Source organism: Phalacrocorax aristotelis, chromosome 2, assembly GCF_949628215.1.
Source record: "Phalacrocorax aristotelis chromosome 2, bGulAri2.1, whole genome shotgun sequence".
Taxonomy (NCBI): domain Eukaryota; kingdom Metazoa; phylum Chordata; class Aves; order Suliformes; family Phalacrocoracidae; genus Phalacrocorax; species Phalacrocorax aristotelis.
The window spans coordinates 158858039-158877808 of NC_134277.1; the positions used below are offsets into that span (position 1 = coordinate 158858039).

The 19770-nt window shown below is 38.7% G+C and overlaps 1 protein-coding gene across 10 annotated transcripts in view; it reads left to right on the top strand.

Moving 5' to 3' along the window:
* EFR3A (EFR3 homolog A) overlaps positions 1–19770 on the top strand; it is a 91255-nt gene that overhangs the window by 63939 nt on the left and 7546 nt on the right. For all 10 annotated transcript variants that reach the window (XM_075085842.1, XM_075085845.1, XM_075085838.1 and 7 more), the window contains 9 exons: positions 2477–2591; positions 4464–4515; positions 6639–6811; positions 7236–7311; positions 9895–10056; positions 11281–11412; positions 11931–11998; positions 13206–13333; positions 18480–18568. In XM_075085842.1, coding sequence (XP_074941943.1) covers positions 2477–2591; positions 4464–4515; positions 6639–6811; positions 7236–7311; positions 9895–10056; positions 11281–11412; positions 11931–11998; positions 13206–13333; positions 18480–18568 — 995 coding nt within the window. The remainder of the gene's footprint in view (positions 1–2476; positions 2592–4463; positions 4516–6638; positions 6812–7235; positions 7312–9894; positions 10057–11280; positions 11413–11930; positions 11999–13205; positions 13334–18479; positions 18569–19770) is intronic.

The following is a 19770-nucleotide window of genomic DNA, read 5'->3' on the forward strand; positions in this document are numbered from 1 at the left end:
TGTCCAGACGGATACTGCGAGGGACAGTATCAAAAGCTTTGCTAAAATCCCAAACCACCACATCTACCGGCTTCCCTTGGTCAACTAGTTGGGTGACCTTGTCATAAAAGGAAATCAAGTTGGTTAAGCAGGACTTTCCCCTTGTGAACTTCTGTTGGCTGTGACCAGTGACTGCATCGTCTCTCAAGTGTTTTTCAATAACTCCCAAAACAACCTTCTACATAATTTTACCAGTCACTGAAGTGAGACTGACAGGCCTGTAATTACCAGGGCCTTCCTTCTTACCCTTCTTGGAAATTGGGACAACATTTGCGAGCTTCCAGTCAACTGGGACCTCTCCAGAGTTCCACGACTAGTGAAAAATAACGGGGAAAGATCCTGCGATGACATCGGGCAGTTCTTTCCATACCCTGGGATGAATCTAATTGGGCCTCAGAGACTTAGGCCCATCCAGGTGGAGCAGCGAGTCTTGAACAAGTTCAGGGTCAGCTGAGAGTTCATCATTCCCCTAGTCATGGTCTTCTAACACAGGGCGCTGGGGACACCCCCTCCCAGTGCCTATCATTGGTGTTAGAGGCAGAGAAGGCATTAAACATCTCTGCTTTGTCTACATCCGTACTTGTGAGGTGACCAGCCTCACCAGTCAATGGACCAACATTATCTCTGATCCTCCTTCTGCTGTTAACATATTTAGAAAAGCTCTTTGTGCTGTCCTTCACAGTGCTGGCCAGCTTGAACTCCAATAGAGTTTTGGCCACACAAGTTTTCTCCCTACAGTGTCAAACAGGATCTCTGTGGTCCTTCCATGTTGCTTGTCCTTTCTTCCAGTGTCTATACACTTTCTTTCCTGCCTAAGTTCTAGCAGATCCCTGTTCAAACAAGCTGTCCTTCTGCTCCACTTGCTTGACTTCTGACACTTGGGAATTGCCAGCTTCTGTGCTCTTAAGAGATGGCTCTTAAAAAGTGACCAGCATTCATGGACCCCAGTGCCTTCAAAAGCAGATTCCTGAGGGACCTTGCTAACTGTCTGCTTCAGCAGCCCAGAGTCTGCTCTCCCTGTATCCAGGGTCAAAGTTTTGCTGGCAGTGTTTCTCCCATCACCGACCATTTGAAACTCAACTACTCTGTGGTCACTGTGACCAAGCGAGCCACTGAGCACCACTATGCCCATGAGTCCCTTTTTGTTTACAAACAACAGATCTAGGAAGGACGCTTTTCCTAGTCAGCTCCCTTAATACCTGCACCAAGAAGTTACCTTCAATGTGCTTCAGAAATTTCCCAGACATGTTTGTGTCTGCTCTATGATATTCCCAGATTTTAACTTCCCATATTGAAGTTAAAATCACCCATAAAGACAAGGGCAGTTGATCTAGAGGTATCCCTTAATTCCTTGTAGAACAATTCATCCATGTCCTCATCCTAGCTGGGTGGTCAATAGTAGACTCCCACAACATCCACTTTATTTGCTTTCCCCTTGACCCTTACCCAAGGCTCTCAACCATGTCATTGCCAGCTGTAAGCGCCATACAAACCACCCCTCCCTTACAGTGCCACACCCCGCCTCGCCTGCCCTGCCTATCCCTCCTGAAGAGCCTATAACCATCCACCGCAGCACACCAGCCACAGGATGGATCCCACCAGGTTTTGCTTGTGCAAGTGATGTTGTAGCTCTGGGACTGGGCCAAAGCTTCTAACTCCTCTTGTTTGTTCTTCATGCTGTGTGTGTTAGTACAGGGACATTTCAAATGTGTTCCAGTGTACTCAGCTCATCGTAGAGCAGACTGAAGGACCTTGCTACCACACCATCCCTCAAACATCAGTGTGCCGCCTAGCAAGCCTGGTGATATCACTTTCCCCCTTCAAGTCTAGTTTATTTACAATACTGAAAGAAAATACCCGATAGGAGTGCAATTTATTTTGCATTAAGACACTACAACAGAGAGACTGGTGTGGTCTCCCAGCTCTCCCATGAGGTTCTCCCAGTTCAGGAAACCCCCTTGTGCACCACTCTGCTGTGGATCATGCTGGTACCGGCGCTGCTTGCTTCACCCCTCTCTAAGGAAAGTAATGGTCATGTAATACTTGTATACCTCTAAGATTCCTGTTCGCACACCTGTAATATTTGATGGTAACTTAATGATGGTAACTTAAGAACAGACAAAAGTAACAACACTATGTTCCATGAGAAATACTTCTAATTCCTTGCTAGTTACAAATTAACATTTAAATGAGATGTTTAAAGGAGGATAAAAGAAAGCTCTAGGGTTCAGAGAATAAAGTGAGTGTCATGGAAAGATTCTGTAAAGCCATTCAGCAGAAATGGAAGTATTATGCCCTAAAACAAATCATGGTTTTATTCTTCATCTGTTTTGACCTTGTAAATGTATTCCTTGTATTTATAAGGCTTTTTTTTTTTTTATGAAGAGAAGGGTCCTAGATCTCTGTCCTTCTGTGATTTCATTCCATTTTTATTTAGGATTTTTTGGAAGCAACCTCCCAGATTACCAGAGATCAGAGATTATGATGTTCATTATGGGAAAAGTACCTGTTTTGGGGACAACTTCACAGTCGCTGGATACCAGTCACCTTGGGTGTGTATATCCTACATTTTTAAAAATTTCTGATTAAAAATTTACAATCCTGATAATTAAGTGAACAAAATTAAGTGAAATGCAAATTCTCACTCATTAGCTGCTGTATTAAATACCATGCAGAATCAAGACAAGCACAGTGTCAGCAGTATGAAATCACTCTCCAGACTGATAGAACATACCTGGTTGGAATGCAATTTATTTTGCAGTAGAACATTTCTTTTCTCCACATCTGTACAAATATTTCTGAAATTATCTACTTGGTGGTTAATTCCATAACTTCTTATGTGTGTGTTTTGTGAATGAGAGAAATTGAACTATGACTACATTCTTCCAAATAGCTGCATAATTTACAAATTATTTCTGGTTTTTCTTCGTTCTGTACAAGCTGACTTCAGATTAAGAAATAAACTGCAGGAATTCCAGTGACTTTGTTTTGGTTTAGGTTTTGTCTATTTATGTAGAAGTAGAAAAAAGCTATAGGTGGGCAGACTCTTGTAACAAACCCATTATTAAAAAGCTGCCATATGCTGAAGTAATACTTTTCCCTGTAAGAAGAATAATTATGTTTAAAGACTGCTCTTCATCAGCATGGGGAAGGTCACTGAAAAGGTTGCAGCTATTCTTTCCAGGTATCCCTGGATACTTTGTACCACATAAGGTCTGATCCCCTGCTAGCTTTAGTAGGAAGTCGTTGTCATTCTCCTGTCTTCTTGGTAGCTTTTCATACAGTACCGTGTCCCTGCAGTATGGGACACCATTCCATGGAAGACAGAAATCTGTCCATGCCAGGCAGCTACCATTCATTAAGAAGGCATTTGAAATATGGAACCATTTAGAATCGTGCACTTGGATTACCCCTTGGTGCGTGGGGTTTTTCTGTTTGTTTTTTAACTGTACAATTTTCCTTTATGTGATTCTTTGTAGACATGGGACTGAGTAGTGCATTAGTATGATGTGGTATGTCATTGTGAACAAAGCAGGCTTTCTGCTGATACAGTCCTGCGTTACTTACCTGAAAATTTGGTCTCTGCTATGCAAGACATTTGAATGATACCGCCAACTGGATATAGCCAGGATTATAGCCCATGAAGTTCCCACTGTTATGTAGGGGCCAACTTTTGTGAAGAGGCTTGCTCTTTCCCTATGCTATTTGGTGGTCAAAAGGTTTCGTAGCTTGTTTTACTTTCTTGAAAGAGTCTCTTTGGAGTAATTTATTCCAAGTGCACTTCTGTCTTGTAAGATCTTGCAAGAAGAGTGCATATGTGACTACGTACCAATAGATACTTAACTTCTTTTAGCATCAGCAGATGGAAAACGAGAACAGATGAAGAACAGATTAAGTGGTGTTATGTGTGCCTTCCTCTGATCTGAAAACGGAGGGTTCTTTCAGTTTTTCTTGCTGATTTTGCAGAAACCGTTTTCCAGCCTCAAATTTTTGGGGCCTGACTTGAGCAAGAAGTGTCCTGGTTTCTTAGAAGCCTCAATTACATTTCAATTCAGAAGAAATTCTGAGTGCTGATGCTTGTAAAAATTAAGTCAAGAGTGTTGCAGTTGAACATTTCGGATACAAAGAGATTTCTGAATGAAACTTGAAGATTTAGATCTGCTTCACATATATCGTTTACTGTTTTTCTTCAATTGTATGTGCTTCATTTTTTAAGCCTTCCTATAAATGTCCCTTTCAAAAAACATTTACTTATTGCACTGTATTTGGAGCTATTCGCCCCTTATTTGTGGTCACCTAGCATCCCTTCCAAGATTGCTGTATTCACTTGTCAAAACCACAGTTGTTATAGAATGTTGTCTGGAGTAGAATATTATTTTGAAGATATGCAAAGAAACTAATTTTCAACTTTTTTCCGATTGTAGAGATTTGGGAACTAGGAGGATTCAGATCATGTTATTGAGATCTTTACTTATGGTAAGCCTTCTCTGTTCAGTATATTATAAGTGCACAATGTTTCACTTTATGCACACTTTTTTTATGTATAAGTACAGTATTACAACTCTATTATGAAATTAAACATACCATCATATTGCATAGATCTGTAGTTCTACTGAATAAAACTGTGGCAGCGTTTTCCCAACGTACGCTACAGGCAGCTCAATATATTCCTCCATCTCTTAGAGCACTTCAGTGAATATCAGTTTTAACTGGATATCCAGATCCAAAAGAACATGATAGAGTAGGTTGAGTTGACTAGTTCTGCCAGCAATGGTGGCAACATCAAAGTGAAATCACTTTTGCCTCTGACACCAGAAAATCTGTAATTAGTAGAATGGCTAATCTATTTAAAACAGTCGGAATAGATGCCTATCTCCAGGTCCTTAGAGCCTCAGACACGACTGTTCTTTCCTTCCTAGTAGTTCCTATGTTTCTTGTAAGGTATAATTACCTTTTCTTATCACAAATGCATTTTTCAACTGTAAACCTTCAAAGAGTATTTCTGGAAATACATCCTGATGGTGATAACCAGAAGTGGGTAGTAAATGAGACTCTTGCCTGTAGAATCCTGGCCTATTTTGTTGCAGAAACTGGAAACTCTTTAGTGACTGAAGTAGGGCAAATAGCATACAGAATGATTCCATGACTAAAGCAGAAGAATGCCTTCCTGGAAAATGAGTTTCTATCCCTGCTTTGACATGAAATTTGTGTGTAGTGTTAGGCAGATGAGTTAAACCATTCTTTGCTTGTCAGAATATGAAATCGTCGATTCTAGCTTGGAGAAGAGCTGAGCATTCACAGTTGGAATTTAAGGATAGAAAACATGTTAGAAAGGGCCTCAGGGGGGTCATTTTGCACATTGTCTTCATTAAAGATAGACTCAGCGATGCCTAAACCGTTCCTGACAATATTCATCTCAACAGTCTTAAACAATTTCCATTGAAGTTGGTAAGAACTGTTCCAATTGTTTGAGGTGCAGCATAGCCTGTGTACATGGTTTAGGGGATTCACATTGTGCACGTGGAAGGAATTTAACTTTTTTAACAGTGAATTTTGGTTTGGATCCTCTTTTAGAAGTAGAATCCCTTCATGGCACAAAGATGTGAAAGGGAATGTTTTGGTGCATAATGAATTATTCAGATATTGATAAATATTGTGGAAAAAATGTGGGAGGGAATCTGTCTTCAGAGCAAAGTTTTTCTTGTGGTATATAAGGTGTAGTCTGCACACATAATAAAGAACTAGAAACTACTGAACCGTGCCTGTTCTGTGTACTGAATTGAGCATTGTGCATCCTGTATTCTTTACAAAAGAATAATAATTCATAACATAATTAGTCTGTTGTCGTGCGTACACATAGGCAGTCAACTTAATGTTGTGTGGGCAGTTAAAATCTGGCACTTCATTAAAAGTATGCACTTATATTTGCAGCCTTACTGCTTGTAATATTGGTAATTTTCTGTTTTCAGAATGATTGATTAGATACCTTCATGTACCTGTGTGCTCTTGTGCCAGCCAGTTTCCTTTCAAACTTTTCAATTCTGCTCGCTCGCATGCTGTGGTTTAGCCCCAGCAGGCAGCAAAGCACCACCCAGTCCCTTGCTCAGTCTTCCCCAGTGGGATCGGGGAGAAAATTGGAAGGGTACAAGTGAGAAAAGTGAGACATAATTCTCTTGATAATTCTCTTGATAATTCTCTTGATAATTCTCTTAACATGAGCACGTTCAGTACCAAAGAAGTCTCTATTGGAATTACCACCATGTACATTTTACACCCTGCAACTTCTCACAGCCTTTTTTTTTTTTTTAATAAAAAAACCCAAAACACTACCTTTATTTTTTTCCTCTCAGGTTTGTTGGTAGAAGAGGGATCCTGAGAAATACCACTTTAAAACAGGTGAAGGAGTTAATTTGAACATGAGTGTTAAAGTCCTTCCAAATTCTTAGTGAGGTTAGGAATTTTCAAAACTAATACACTACTTCCATTTGAATCCACCTTTCAGGTGCCGGAGCAAGCACACTAAAATGTGAGTGACAGCTGCAAGTACTTCTTACAATGCAATAATGACACATGTTAATTTTACTTCCAACAACGTACAGGTGACTTCAGGATACAAAGCAACAACAATAACTAATGCACTTCCTCCCCCGTTTCTGGACCCGTTATTGTCTCCTTCTCTCATGGAAGACTCGGAGCTAAGGCAGCTGGTCTTGGAAATACTGCATAACCTCATTGATCGGCATGACAACAGGGCAAAGCTTAGAGGGATACGGTAATGCTTTGGACTACTTTAAATCCTAGTTTAATATCTGAATGAGAAGTACTGTTGATTTTAAAATACTTTCCCTAATATGAAATGTTAATGTACGCTTCTGATAAACGCACAGTGCTCGTTGTCATTTAATGATGGCAGGTGTTTTACCGGTGGGCCTCAGTTCATGATACCTTAAATGACCATTCCAAATATCTGCTAGTTTAACTGTGGAAGACAGAATATGGTATTTCATGTAAAGGAAAGAATATGTGGTTTTCATAATTCTGTTTATTCCTCTTCAACTGGAATCTGAATGTCATTATTAAACATGGATATAATTAAAATGGAAATTGCTTCAAGACTTGTTCGAATAGTTCATATGTTTGACATTCTCTTCCCTTTCAACTTTTTTGCTAAAACGATGTTTTTATTTTCTTCGTAGAATAATACCAGATGTTTCTGATCTAAAGATAAAACGAGACAAAATTTCAAGGCAAGACGTGAGCTTCATGAAAAAGGTAATAGATGAAAAAGTTAACTTTTTGATCTAGAAAGACGATAAAGTAACTGAACCAGTTGCTTTGCTTTTCGTCTACAGATGGGGTTTTGCAACAAGTTGCAAAGATCAGTATTGCGTGATTTTAATTCAAATTACAGTGATTTCGATGTTGAGATACTTGAGAGGTGGTTCCTTGTAATAAAATTTTCATTTATGTCTTCAGTGGAAAGCCTTGCATGCGTGAAGTTAGAACAGTGTATATCTAAACCACGATTATTTTCTATGGGGGAAAAATGCAGATAGTTATTTGTGTGCTCTGTCATTCATGACTATAGTTTATCTGTGTAGGTATGTTTGTAAACAAAAAAAAAGGAATTTCTGAAGTCAGCTCAAGCAGGCTTTGGAACACTTATCACTGTTATCTGCCTGAGAAAACACAGTCATTTCTCACAGCTATCCCATACAGTTTTGGTTTCATTTCCTATTAGCTGTGAAATAAGAAAAAGTGTGTCTTCAGAGTGTTGACTTGATTTAATATTCTAATTATAAAAATCAGAAGAATTGCAGTTTAACTTGTCCAGAGGCAAAAATACTGCGTGTATAATAATACGCAAAATAGAGCTGTGTAGCTTTCAAGTAACATTGCAAGATAAATGTTCTTGCTAAGTTAGTTCAGCTGATATTCCTTGCAGTATATTTGCCCCTGTTTTTATTAAGACTGTAATAACACAAATATGAAGAATACTCCAGCATTGGTAATCATTAGTAATGAATCTTTGTAAAAAGTGAATTTAATTTTAATTCATGAACTTACTGTCTAAGATTTAAAACAGTTTGGATAAGTTGTATTTACTGATTTTGCTAGAAGAAAATTTTAATTGTTAAGCCAAATGTTTAAATTCGTAACACTTCATCTGAACAAGAGGGCAGGAGAGAAGAGACGAGACTCTTATCAGGTCAAGAAAAGATTATACAGTCTTCTAAAAAAATGTGTTAACCCTGGGGAATGAAGTCATTCAGTAACTGTCCATGTGATGCTGTTTCAGGTGCACATCATAAACCTAACGTTACACACCTCCTTTAGATGTGTACCTTGGCAGAACTACCCTTCCTAGATTCCTTGCGTTATCGAAGGAGAGGGGTGAAGTCCATTAAGATCTGAATGACCATCTAGGCTTGTTTGATGTTAGATGAGGATCCTAAGGCAATTGTGTATCACAGTTAGGAATTTCAGTACCTAAAATAATGTGGAATTAAACCAGACATAGACAGAAAACTCTCTTCATCTCAGTCCACCTTCTCAAAGACAGGAGGTTTATTTCTGACCTGTCTTTAAGGGGAGATACTGAACTTCTTGCATTTTGCAATCTTCTAAAAAGATATTACATGTTGAGAAAATCCATAGAATGATTTATTTTTGAGTTATATAATTATGAAAATAATTTATCAGTTAGCAATTCTTTATCAGTGGGATGAATAATTTTATTACTTTCAGCTCTGTGTCTTTAAACAGCTAGCCTTTACTGTGCTTATTTCATAGTAGCTTCTGTGCTTTGCTAATAGCTCTGTATCCCTCTTTTTCTAAAATAAAATATATTTCAACAACTATATATTTTATTTTAGAAGTAATAAGAAGGCTAACAGCATCTTTATTATTTCTTAAGTGAATATGTGCTGCTTGAAAAACAGATGTTAAAAATCAGGTTTCTTCCTCCTTCTAAAGCCAAGCTAGTACTTCCAGAGGTAAAGCATCAGTCCTTACATCTTGAAAACTGTGTCAACTGATACAGACCTGTGTCCTCTACAGCTGTAGAAATCTAGGGTGGTACTGAGTCATGTGTGCCATACAAAACCTGCTTCTTAAGCTTCCTTTCTGTATTTTCATTTTTTTGTGTGTTGAAATAATAGTTTTGTTAAAAAGATTTGGCTAAGTCAGTGCAATGAGGAAAGAAGAGTAACTTTTGAAGCTGAGGGTCGTTCATTAGATTAGCGTATGTTCTTCACTAGAGCTACAGCCTCCGTATGCCCAGGGGTAAAAGAGCCCCACTCATTTTCCAAAACACACTCTGCAAGACTTTTTTCTCAGTTTGTTCTTCAAAGAGACTTGCTTAATGAACAAATCTGACGTCTGCACAAGGATAACCCCTGAAGCTCCTCAGTTACTTGGACGTTCTTGAGAGTATTTCAATATCTAGTTTTTGTTTTTTCCTTTTTAAAAATGGGCATTTTTTAAAATATTTCAATAGGAAATGAACGCCCATGTGTGACACACAGTGCAGTATTCATGTGCAATGCTCTGTATCATCTTGCCCATCCATACACTTCCACATAAAATAAAATAGTACTGTATTTATAAAGAAGCTACTGTTACAGCAGTAAATCAGTGGTGGTCTTGATTAATCATGTACTTGTTTGTGTGTGTATGTGTATACATGTACTTTATCCTTTTTAATTTTTTTTAATTGTCTATCCAAAATGATCTAACACCCAAGTTGGCTCTGCCTGGAGTAGGGGGTTGGACTAGAGGACCTTTAAATATCCTTTCTAACCTAAATTATTCTATGGTTTTAATACTAATTTTCCCTTTTTTTGTCTTTTATAGCATGGTCAGCAGTTGTACAGACACATCTACTTAGGCTGTAAAGAAGAAGACAATGTCCAAAAAAACTTTGAACTGCTGTTTACATCTCTAGCTCTTACCACAATTGAACTGGCCAACGAAGAGGTGGTTATTGACCTCATTCGATTAGCTATTGCTTTGCAGGTATATGTCTGAATCAGTGTTGGGTTCATTGGTTGACAATGTATATTGGTAACTGGAGATGTGGATAACTTTTTTTTTGTTTGCATATTGATCTTCAAATTGGAAATCACATCATTCAGTCCTAATTTCACTAATCCATTCTGGAAGTGCACGTTGTACATAACACTTGTTAATAGGGAAACTTGAACTAATTAGATTTGTTACAAACTTCTACATGTTCTCTTCAGGAAATATAGTAGATATGGAAATCTGTTGAAACATTCTCTAGAATCACTGATAAATTCGTTAGCAGATTGACAGGGTATTCTTAAAATCTTGCATCAGTGTTCTGTATACAATATATGGCATGTCCTTACCTTGGAAGAAAGCTTTTTGTTAACTGATTGGTTGGAAATATTTCTCAAATCAGGCTATTGAATCTTACCTTAAGAGTAAAATTCCATCGGTGTGTTGACAGGCTTTATTCCTTAACATTTCCTTCACAGGATCAAACATGATTTCATACTTGCATACAGCCCTCAAGGAAACTGTGTAACTTGGTTTATCTGTGTTGAAATTAGAGGATTCAAAAAAGTAGTGCTAGCATGTGCTGGGGAAATTTGATGAAATTATGTCTTGTATTTACAGTTCGCTCTGTCGTTAGCTTTATTGTGTAATGTGCACCTGCATTATGAAACCTCTGAAATGCAGAGCGCATCCTTAATTTTCAAATATGTCACTGAACCAAATCCTTACTTGATGAAAATTACATTAGGAGTTTTACTAGAGCAAAAATAATACAATCTGAATGAACATGGAAATGCTAATAAGCATTAAATAATTCCCTTTATGGTACATAAATCACAAGAGATTTTTATTATTAAACTACTGTTTCTAATTTTCCTGAAAAAAGTTATGATCAGTAGGTGGTCCTTATGGGAACCTTAAGGACAAGAGACTACCAGTCATTAATCTGTACTCTCTTCCTGAGAAACAGAAGTTTGAGTGGAGTAGATTTATTTCTTTTCTTAGGGGTTGAATCCTTCAGGCTCTCTGACTTAGATCAATTATATACTTAATTCAGGAGTGAGCTAGAAGACTAGAATTTTAAAGTGAGAGGCTTTCAATGCCAATACTAGATAGTCATCATATGTCAGCTAGTGTTACCAATAATAATTTTGACTTCCATATATTCAGGACAGCCTGTTAACTTTGGAGGGTGTAATGCTATCCTTTATATTTCAGGACATTGCCATCATCAATGAGGACAATCTGCCAATGTTTAACCGTTGTGGTGTCATGGCGTTGGTTGCAGCGTATCTAAACTTTCTGAGTCAGATGATTGCAGTTCCTGCCTTTTGTCAGCATGTCAGCAAGGTAACACATAAGTAATTTAAGCAATTTCAAACAGTACACATTCTGCTGTAAAATGGATAAATAACTTCCATCACGTAATTGCTTGTGGTGTTGATCTCCTTTCTCCTGTATTTGTGTCCACCAACATTGCTCTTTGGTCTCCGATGGCATTACTTACTGACTCTTAAAACTTATGCACAGAATATTCTTCTCTCAAGGTATAGCATTTTTATTTTGTATACAGTACCATATATAATGGGCTAAATCCCCATCTGGTATAAGACTTTACAGCATCACTGGCTTTGGTAAAACAGTACTGAATGCACAAGACAATGAGAACCAAATTTTTCATCTAAAGGGTGAGTGCCATGATCTCTTTCTCTGGTTAAGAGAAATTCTAAAGGCCTCATTTGTGCTGAGGTAGATGTTAGCGAAGGATTGGTAATCTGCTACAGTAGAACCTCTTTAAGCAATTTAGTCATTGGAGAAAATAGCTATGAAACTACTCCTTTTGTACTATTTGTCTTGTTTTTTTTCAGGTCATCGAAACTAGAAGTCTGGAAGCTTCTTATTTTCTACCAGAAACAATTTTCAAAGACAAATGCAAGTAAGTAGATATAGAACGTGAATCAATAAACAGTGAAGTAATTAAATGTGTTATTAAAAATCACGCATCATTGAAATACATTGCATATGTGAAAAATAATTTAGAGGCTTAGTAGTGTGCAGGATAGTCAGAAGGAAACCTAGCATTAAAAGCATGTATGCATATATGAAAAAAATTATCTGTTTTTCAGACTTCTTTTATTGTACTCACAGGCACTTACATCTGTACGATATGGTGCTTGGTGTAAGTGCTAACACAGCAAAATGCATTTTCAGTGAATCACAGAATGGGTGAGGTTGGAAGGGACCTCTGGAGATCATCTGGCCCAACCTCCCTGCTCAAGCTGGGTCACCTAGAGCAGGCTGTCCAGGACCACATCCAGATGGCTTTGGAATGTCTCCAAGGATGGAGACTCTTCAACCTCTCTGGGTATCCTGTGCCAGTGCTTGGTCACCCTCACAGTAAAAAACTGTTTCCTGATGTTTGAACAGAACCTTCTGTGTTTCAGTTTGTGCCCAGTGCTTCTGGTCCTGTCACTGGGCACCACTGAAAAGAGCCTGGCCCTATTGTCTTTCCACCCTCCCTCCCTTAGCATAGTTGCACACATTGATAAGACCCACCTTATTTTCTCCATGTTGAACCGTCCCAGCTCTCAGTCTTTCTTCGCTGGAAAGATGCTCCAATCCCTTAATCACCTTAGTGTCCCTTTGTTGGACTCGCCACAGTAAGTCCATGTCTCTCCTGTCCTGGGGAGCCCAGCACTGGACACAGCACTCCAGGTGTGGCCTTACCAGTGCTGAGTAGAGGGGAAGAATCACCTCCCTTGGCCTGCTGGCAATACTCCCAATGCAGCCCAGGATACCATTAGCCCTTTTTGTCACGAGGGCACATCACTCGCAAATGGCAAATACTACCACTCTGGAGTTTTTGCCATTTAACAGAGACCATGTTCTCTCAAGATGTAGCAGAACAGGTGAGGAACATAATTTAGATAGCCAAGAAGTGTTAAAGTAATTTGAAGTATTGCAGAGGTGTTCAATGGGCTTATTTTGGAGTGTATATTCATTCCTAAATAACTGAGAAGTTCTGTTTCTATCAAATCAGTACCATTGACCCTTTTTGGTTGCTCGCAAACATTATAAAAGTATTTTACTTAATGAACAAAACTCTAATGGTAGGTAATAACTTCAAATATATATTTTGACAGTCTTCCCAAATCCTTAGAGAAGCATGAAAAAAATCTATTTTTCCTGACAAACAAGATTGCAGAATCATTAGGAGGCAGTGGATACAGCGTGGAAAGATTGTCAGTTCCGTATGTGCCCCAGGTAACAGGTAAGTGGTCATTAGTGGCAAAACTGCTAATTACCAGTTATTAAGAATGCTTGCTTAACGTGCGGTGTTCCAGTGAAATGTAGTGTGACTGTTTGGCAACAAAACTTAATGAAAGTAAACCTTTGTTTTCTCAAGATGGTTTTTTCCTCATTAGCTACTGTATTATTGCTAAGAAGTTTCAACTTTTTGTCCTTTTAAGTTTTATTTTTTTTTCCTTAACTTCAGGAGTTGGGGCAGAAAGTTTTGACCCAATTTGATTCTTTTTAATTAAGTCTTTTTTGTTTTAAAAGAATACCTAAGAAGGTGGTAGTGATTATTACTCTTTTTCTGTATTCGCTTGAGTTACCAGGTGAGGAAGAATCATACAAGTCAGCATACTTTATACTTCTTATGTAGACACTGGATGGAACGTATCCCATCCTTTTCCCATATGGCCTCGTGCTGTCTTGCGTTGTTGCTCTTAGTCAAATTCTCAATGAGCAGGTGTTAATTCAGTCAAGAATGTTATGCTTTCCTCCACTAGATACCTATGCTAGATTAGTGTCAGGTAACATAATGAAAATCAAGTATGCCTGAGGAAGATTTGTGAGAGTTCGCGCTGCCCAGGCTGCATGAATTGGGTTTGAATGACGGGCTAGTATGTGACATGGTGGGTTTTTGGGTTTTAATATATTTTCAACAGCCAACTGCACAATTCACTGAAAAAAATTGCTTGAAGAATTTGTTTTATTAACCAGGTGTATTTTGTGGCTATACATAACTGCTTGCTATTGTACTAGACTATGGGACATCCCAGTCTGAAGTATGACCTTGGTGTGGAATAAAAGTACCCATCAGGAAAATGTGATTCCTATTTTTTGTAGCTTACACATAGCAACAAACCAAGTCCATACGGACAGTGAATGCCAGATCTGTTGCACTTGTGTGTGATTCAGAGACAGGGCTGCCTGCTCTTGAATATGTTTTTTGGATAACTGCTGTGGGAGGGAATGAGGTCTCCGGAACAGCAGATGTGGTTTTGTCCCAAGTGCTAACAAGCAAGCTAGTGATATCTTTTGAGGCACAGCTGCAATGTCTGTGTTTTCTGTTGCTGGTTGTCCCCTTCTGAAAAGTGTTGCTATACGTGACAGATTATTTCTTCTGGCATCCAAAAAACCAGTTAACATTATATTTTAGTATTAGCAGAAGAGGTAGGTAGCAAGTAAGGAAATGTTACGTTTTCAAATTTTTACTGTCTTTTAGTGAATGAGAATGGAATGAGAAGGGTAGCCTGGTTTGAAATTTATGTTAAGCCTCTTCCAGAAATTGAGATGTATTTGTACCCAAATGACGTTGCTGGGGTTTTCCTGGATGGGTTATTAAAAATGCATTCCTACATAGGAGGATATGTAAGTTCTGACATCACGGTTAAGTGAGTTTAGCTGCAAGTATGTGATTAACTGACCCTTCAGGTGACGAGAAATGGTAATATTTAACGCTAAATCTTAGCGTATGTGAATCAGCTGATTTGGGGTTTTGTTTCTGTCCTTGGGTTTTTTTCCCCTAATATTTTTTTGTAAAGAGCAGGAACCAAAACTGGTTCCCATGTCTGTTATGATATCTAACTGGGATCATTCATTTCTGATCCTGTGGGATACTGAGCTTCTAAGGTTTTCATTTAACTAAATCAAGACCAAAGTGAATACTTTGGAACTCAGACTTTTCATTTTTTACTTCAATAAAATGTTTCATTTCTACTATTATAATGTAATGCTAGAATGTAATGCTTCAAAATATATCAGTAATTTTAGTGAAAGGTGGATCTGGTTTTTGTATATTCCTGTGAAATTTATGGTTGAACCAAAAAAGCCAATAAAGATTATATCCTGTTTATTTCTACTGTTTCTGAATATCAATGTATAATGCTTAACAATGACTTACAGACGTAAAATCATCATCGTGTCTTTGTTTCAGGTTTTGGTACATCTTATCAGTTTGAAAGATATTCATATTTGCAACATTCTGTACCTTGTTCTCTTCCTTATTTGGTGGAGGGGGGAAGATGATAATTTAAATGTACATTTAGTAGTTTTTTTTTGTCTGTACATATATAATTTTTTAAATTTAGCTTTATTTCCATCAGGCAAAAAACCTCATAAATGCAGACACAAGTCAAAAGGTAAAAATGAGTTGTAGGTCAGCCTGCTCTCCTAGCTGTGGTGTGTGTAGAGGATGTGCACAGTAAAAAAAAAAAAAGTTAATGCTTTTAGAAGGCTTTATGCCAGAAATTGTGTTGTACTTGTGTTTCCTTCACTTGTTTTGTTTATCTCCTTTATATCCTTCTAGCAATCTTAGCTGCTACAAGGTTTGCCTTTGTCTTTACTCTTGATTTGGAACTCTTCAATATGGTAGCTTCCCATTTTCTGTTCCTGAGCAGGTAATAGGGGCTGTACATATGATTTTTGTGATAGCACTAATTACCTCTTCGAGTGAAATTACAAGAACATGGTAGAAAGTTGGAAGAAGCTCTCAGCTGTTCACAGAACGATGATTTATCTTACTTGCTGGCTGTTCAGGATAAAGTTGTGTTAGCGGGACATGCACACACGCAGATGTTCTGTGTGCACCCCAGCAGTAGCTGGGCTCAGAGACTGTCTACCCACCAGCTGTCTCCTAGATCCCAGTCTCCCCAGATACTGGCAGCTGGGCATGTGAGTCCCTGAGGCCCAGAGCCCCAGTCCAGCTGCTGGTACAGATCCCCCTTGTGCACAGTAATGCACACACGCCTGCACGCATGAGTCTCAGTCAGTCCCCCAGGCTTCATGGTCTTTTTGACAGTTGGCCTCCAGGTGCATTCCGCTCAGAGACAGACTGACGCACAGACACACAAGGACACCCCCAGCTCCTAGACCGCTTAATCTGCCAGCCTGCTGGTCCAGCTTGGTATTCCCTTGTTATCATGCACTGGTGCTGTTGGCCTTGCTCGTTCCAGGCACACAGGCCCTCTGACCCATGGTCTGACTCCAGCTGCTGCGCTCAGAGCCCTATGCACACACCTGCACAAAGAATAGAGTCCCTCACCCAGGGAAAGAGAAGTGGGGTTTAATCAGAAGATGGGACAGGCTGCACTGATGAGTCTTAGGGCATGGCCAGATGCACATACTGGTCAGCAATCTGTTTACATGGGACTGATGCCTTTATCCCCTTACCTGTCTATTTTCCTTGCTTACGCCTCCCCAAACCATTTCAGTCCTTTTCCCCACCCTTGGTTCCTCCCCTAAACATCCCATACTAAGCCTCGTGCAGTCCCAAGATGCTGTTCTCCGGCATCCCACAATGTGCCCTGTACCCCAGGCACTGACCCTGACTTGGGCAGTGAGGTGACCGAGAGGGCTGCTTACGTTGCCCCACAGGGCCAAGGCTCCTGGGGCAGCCCTGGCAGGCGCTCATCCACCACCACCCTTGTACCTCTGTGCTCCTTCCTCTGTGTGGGGATGAGCTTTGTAGCGTAACAGAAAAAATGGCAATTTTCACCATTTTTTACCTGCTTAATGTGTTGAAATTAGAGAACAGTGGACATTTTTGTTAGGCAAGTATAGTGAGGCATCCATTATAGAAATAAATTCTATCCAAAGTAGTCCCAAAAATGTATCTTCTGGTGTTTGCATGTCAATTACGCAGCGAGCAGCAAGATGGCAGCAAAGAAGCAGTTTTGTCTTGTGTTTACCCTTGAGGGCTAAGGTGCTTTCCTCAGACTCTGTATGTACCAGTGAGCCACCAGGGATTAAAAAATTAAGGAGATCCTTCAAAATGCCACATCAAATATTCAGGGACTCTGAGAACCTGGCAAAGATGGCTAGAATTCAGGTGTTTTTCACTAATCTTGTTCTTTCACTGCCTCATGAACATTTTAAAATGGCATTTCATTTATATGACTGCTGAAAGTTGTTTCTTGATTTTTAAAAGCTGAATATGCCCAGCTCTGCTGCAGTGAATTCTGTTTGTTCAAGCTCAATATTTGCACTGCAAAAGCGCTTTGCTAGAATAGGATTGAACAAAGGTTGTGGAAGAAACAGCATAAATTACCTCGTGGTGGGGGAGTTTTACAGTTACTCTCCTTATCTTAGTATCAGGTGCCTGTAGGTCCTTCTAACTGTGTGGAGTGCAAGTCATCAAATGATAACAGCCAGATCCAAATGGCTTGATCTCAGCTAAAATCTAAAATATGACACGGCAACTCACGGTTTTATAAATCAGATATACAAAAGTCGGGCCAGTCAAGCCTTCATTTGTCAGAGGATCCTCATGACACATCTATAAATGCATTCTTACCAGGTTACCAGCTTTTTGAGTTGGGTGTTTTTTGTTTTTTCAATCTTACGTTAATATATCAAATGTCAAAAATGAGAAAAGATTATTGGGGTATTGTCTCAGGAATGCAGTCACAAAAGGAAAATCCATCAACTGATGGATCATTTGATCATAATCTGCTTATGCATCAATGAAATTGTTGTGCTCCTTAGAGTATCAGCACAGTTGGTCTTATTCTGACAACCTTTTAGGTCAGCTGGACTTGCTAAAATGTTTGTAGAAAGTTAGAAATGGATAGAGTTTTTTTCACCAAGTAGATTTTGAGACTCACCGAATATGGTACTTTTAGCAACAAGAATGAGGAAGGATTGTTGTTCATTTCCATACAGAGAACTTTATCTCTTCTGTCAATGAGTCACCTGCCAAGAAGCCCTTTTCTGTTTCAGAATACCTTCAAATTAAGACATTAAAATTTCAATTTCTCAACCAAAAAAATAAGTTCAGGTTTTTCTAAATTACTTTGCAGCAATATATCGTCATGTACTATGTTATTTATTATTCATTTGAATAAGGTCTCCTCTCATTTTTTTAAATTCTGGGCTTTCAAGGGAAAGTTGGCAAGATCTGGGATGAGAGGGTGAAGGGACAATAAAAAGGGTTTTTTCCTTCATGTTTAACAATTTAGAGCAGTAACTGATCATTTTTTACAGCAATCCAAGTGATAAAATACATGATCTTGGGTTAAATAGGCATAGAGAAACAAATCTGCATCTGATGTGTAGAAATTAACGTGTTTTATATATTTATCATGTTTCAACTGTTACACAAAAAGGGAGATAATTTATTTTTCTTCTAGATGAGGACAGACTCTCCAGGAGGAAGAGTATTGTGGACACAGTATCTATTCAGGTGGATATTCTGCCTGGCAACAACACAGAGGATAAGGTATGAAAATCACAGGATATTTCCAGGCAGCATCTTCTGGGGGGTTGGGGGTGGGAGGGGAATGCAAATGAAGTTTTCCCAGAAAGCCTGATATCTAATTGTCTGGCAGTGTTTAATGCTTTGGGGTTTTGATTTTTTTTTAACTCCTACATTTGTAGAAATATGTTGTCAAGGACATTGATACTGATCTAAGCTGTATAAAACTGTAAAGTATTTTGTCACTATAGCTTTTACAGATACTACTGCAGAGTATGGGGGCAGCAATACAGATATATGCTGAACAACTAATATTTTATTAGTAAATATTCTAAAAAATTATCTTTGCATTTTGAGGGATCAGGTAAAATTCCGGCATCTGTACCCCTGCATTATCTGAAATATCTGAGAGTCTTGTTCATCAACAGGGGACTGACGGATAGAAAACTGGTGGGAGACCTGCTGTCTTTGAGAGGGCAAGCGGAGTCTAGGCAGGCTACTTACACCACAGTGTTACAGTATCACATTTCCCTTCCAGAAGAGCACACAGTGCTTTAAAGGCACGGGAAGGATAAGGTAGCAACAAAAAGTTCATATGTAGGGTACAGGAGCTGGTGCTAATTATCCCTTTGGAAGACTGCATTATAATTAAAATTATCCCACATCTTTTGACACTTCATTTGAAGTATTTCTTAAAATAAATTTCCATTTCTATTGAATCTTTTTCAAGGTTCTGCCTATTTTTATTAACCAGATTTCCGCTGGCTGCGATGGAGATTAGCTTGAAATTGAGGTGTTTGTACCTGCAAATGAATCCTACCTTTAGCATCTTAAAGCACAAACCAGTCGGGGCATGAAACAGAACATGTGGACAGAGTCAAGCTGATTGTTAGTTAAAAATGTAATATTAAGCTGTTGTAAAGGAGCAAGCCTGTGATTCTGTGTAAGCCTCTTTTTAGAACTACTGACATAAGTGATTTATGTTCTGCATCATTATTATTATTCCTTTCTGCTCGGTGCTGATGATACCTCAGATGATATTTCTGTGTTCACTTCTTGGTATTGTGCATTAGCAAAGACACAGATAAACTAGATAAAAGTTTAGGAGAAAGAAGAAAAAAGTGTTTGAAAAATAAGTCAGATTATCACAAACTTCAGCTTTCTGAAGAAAGTAAGTGCTCGTAATAGAAATGAGGGTGTTTGTCATTAGTATCCTTTTTTAAAAT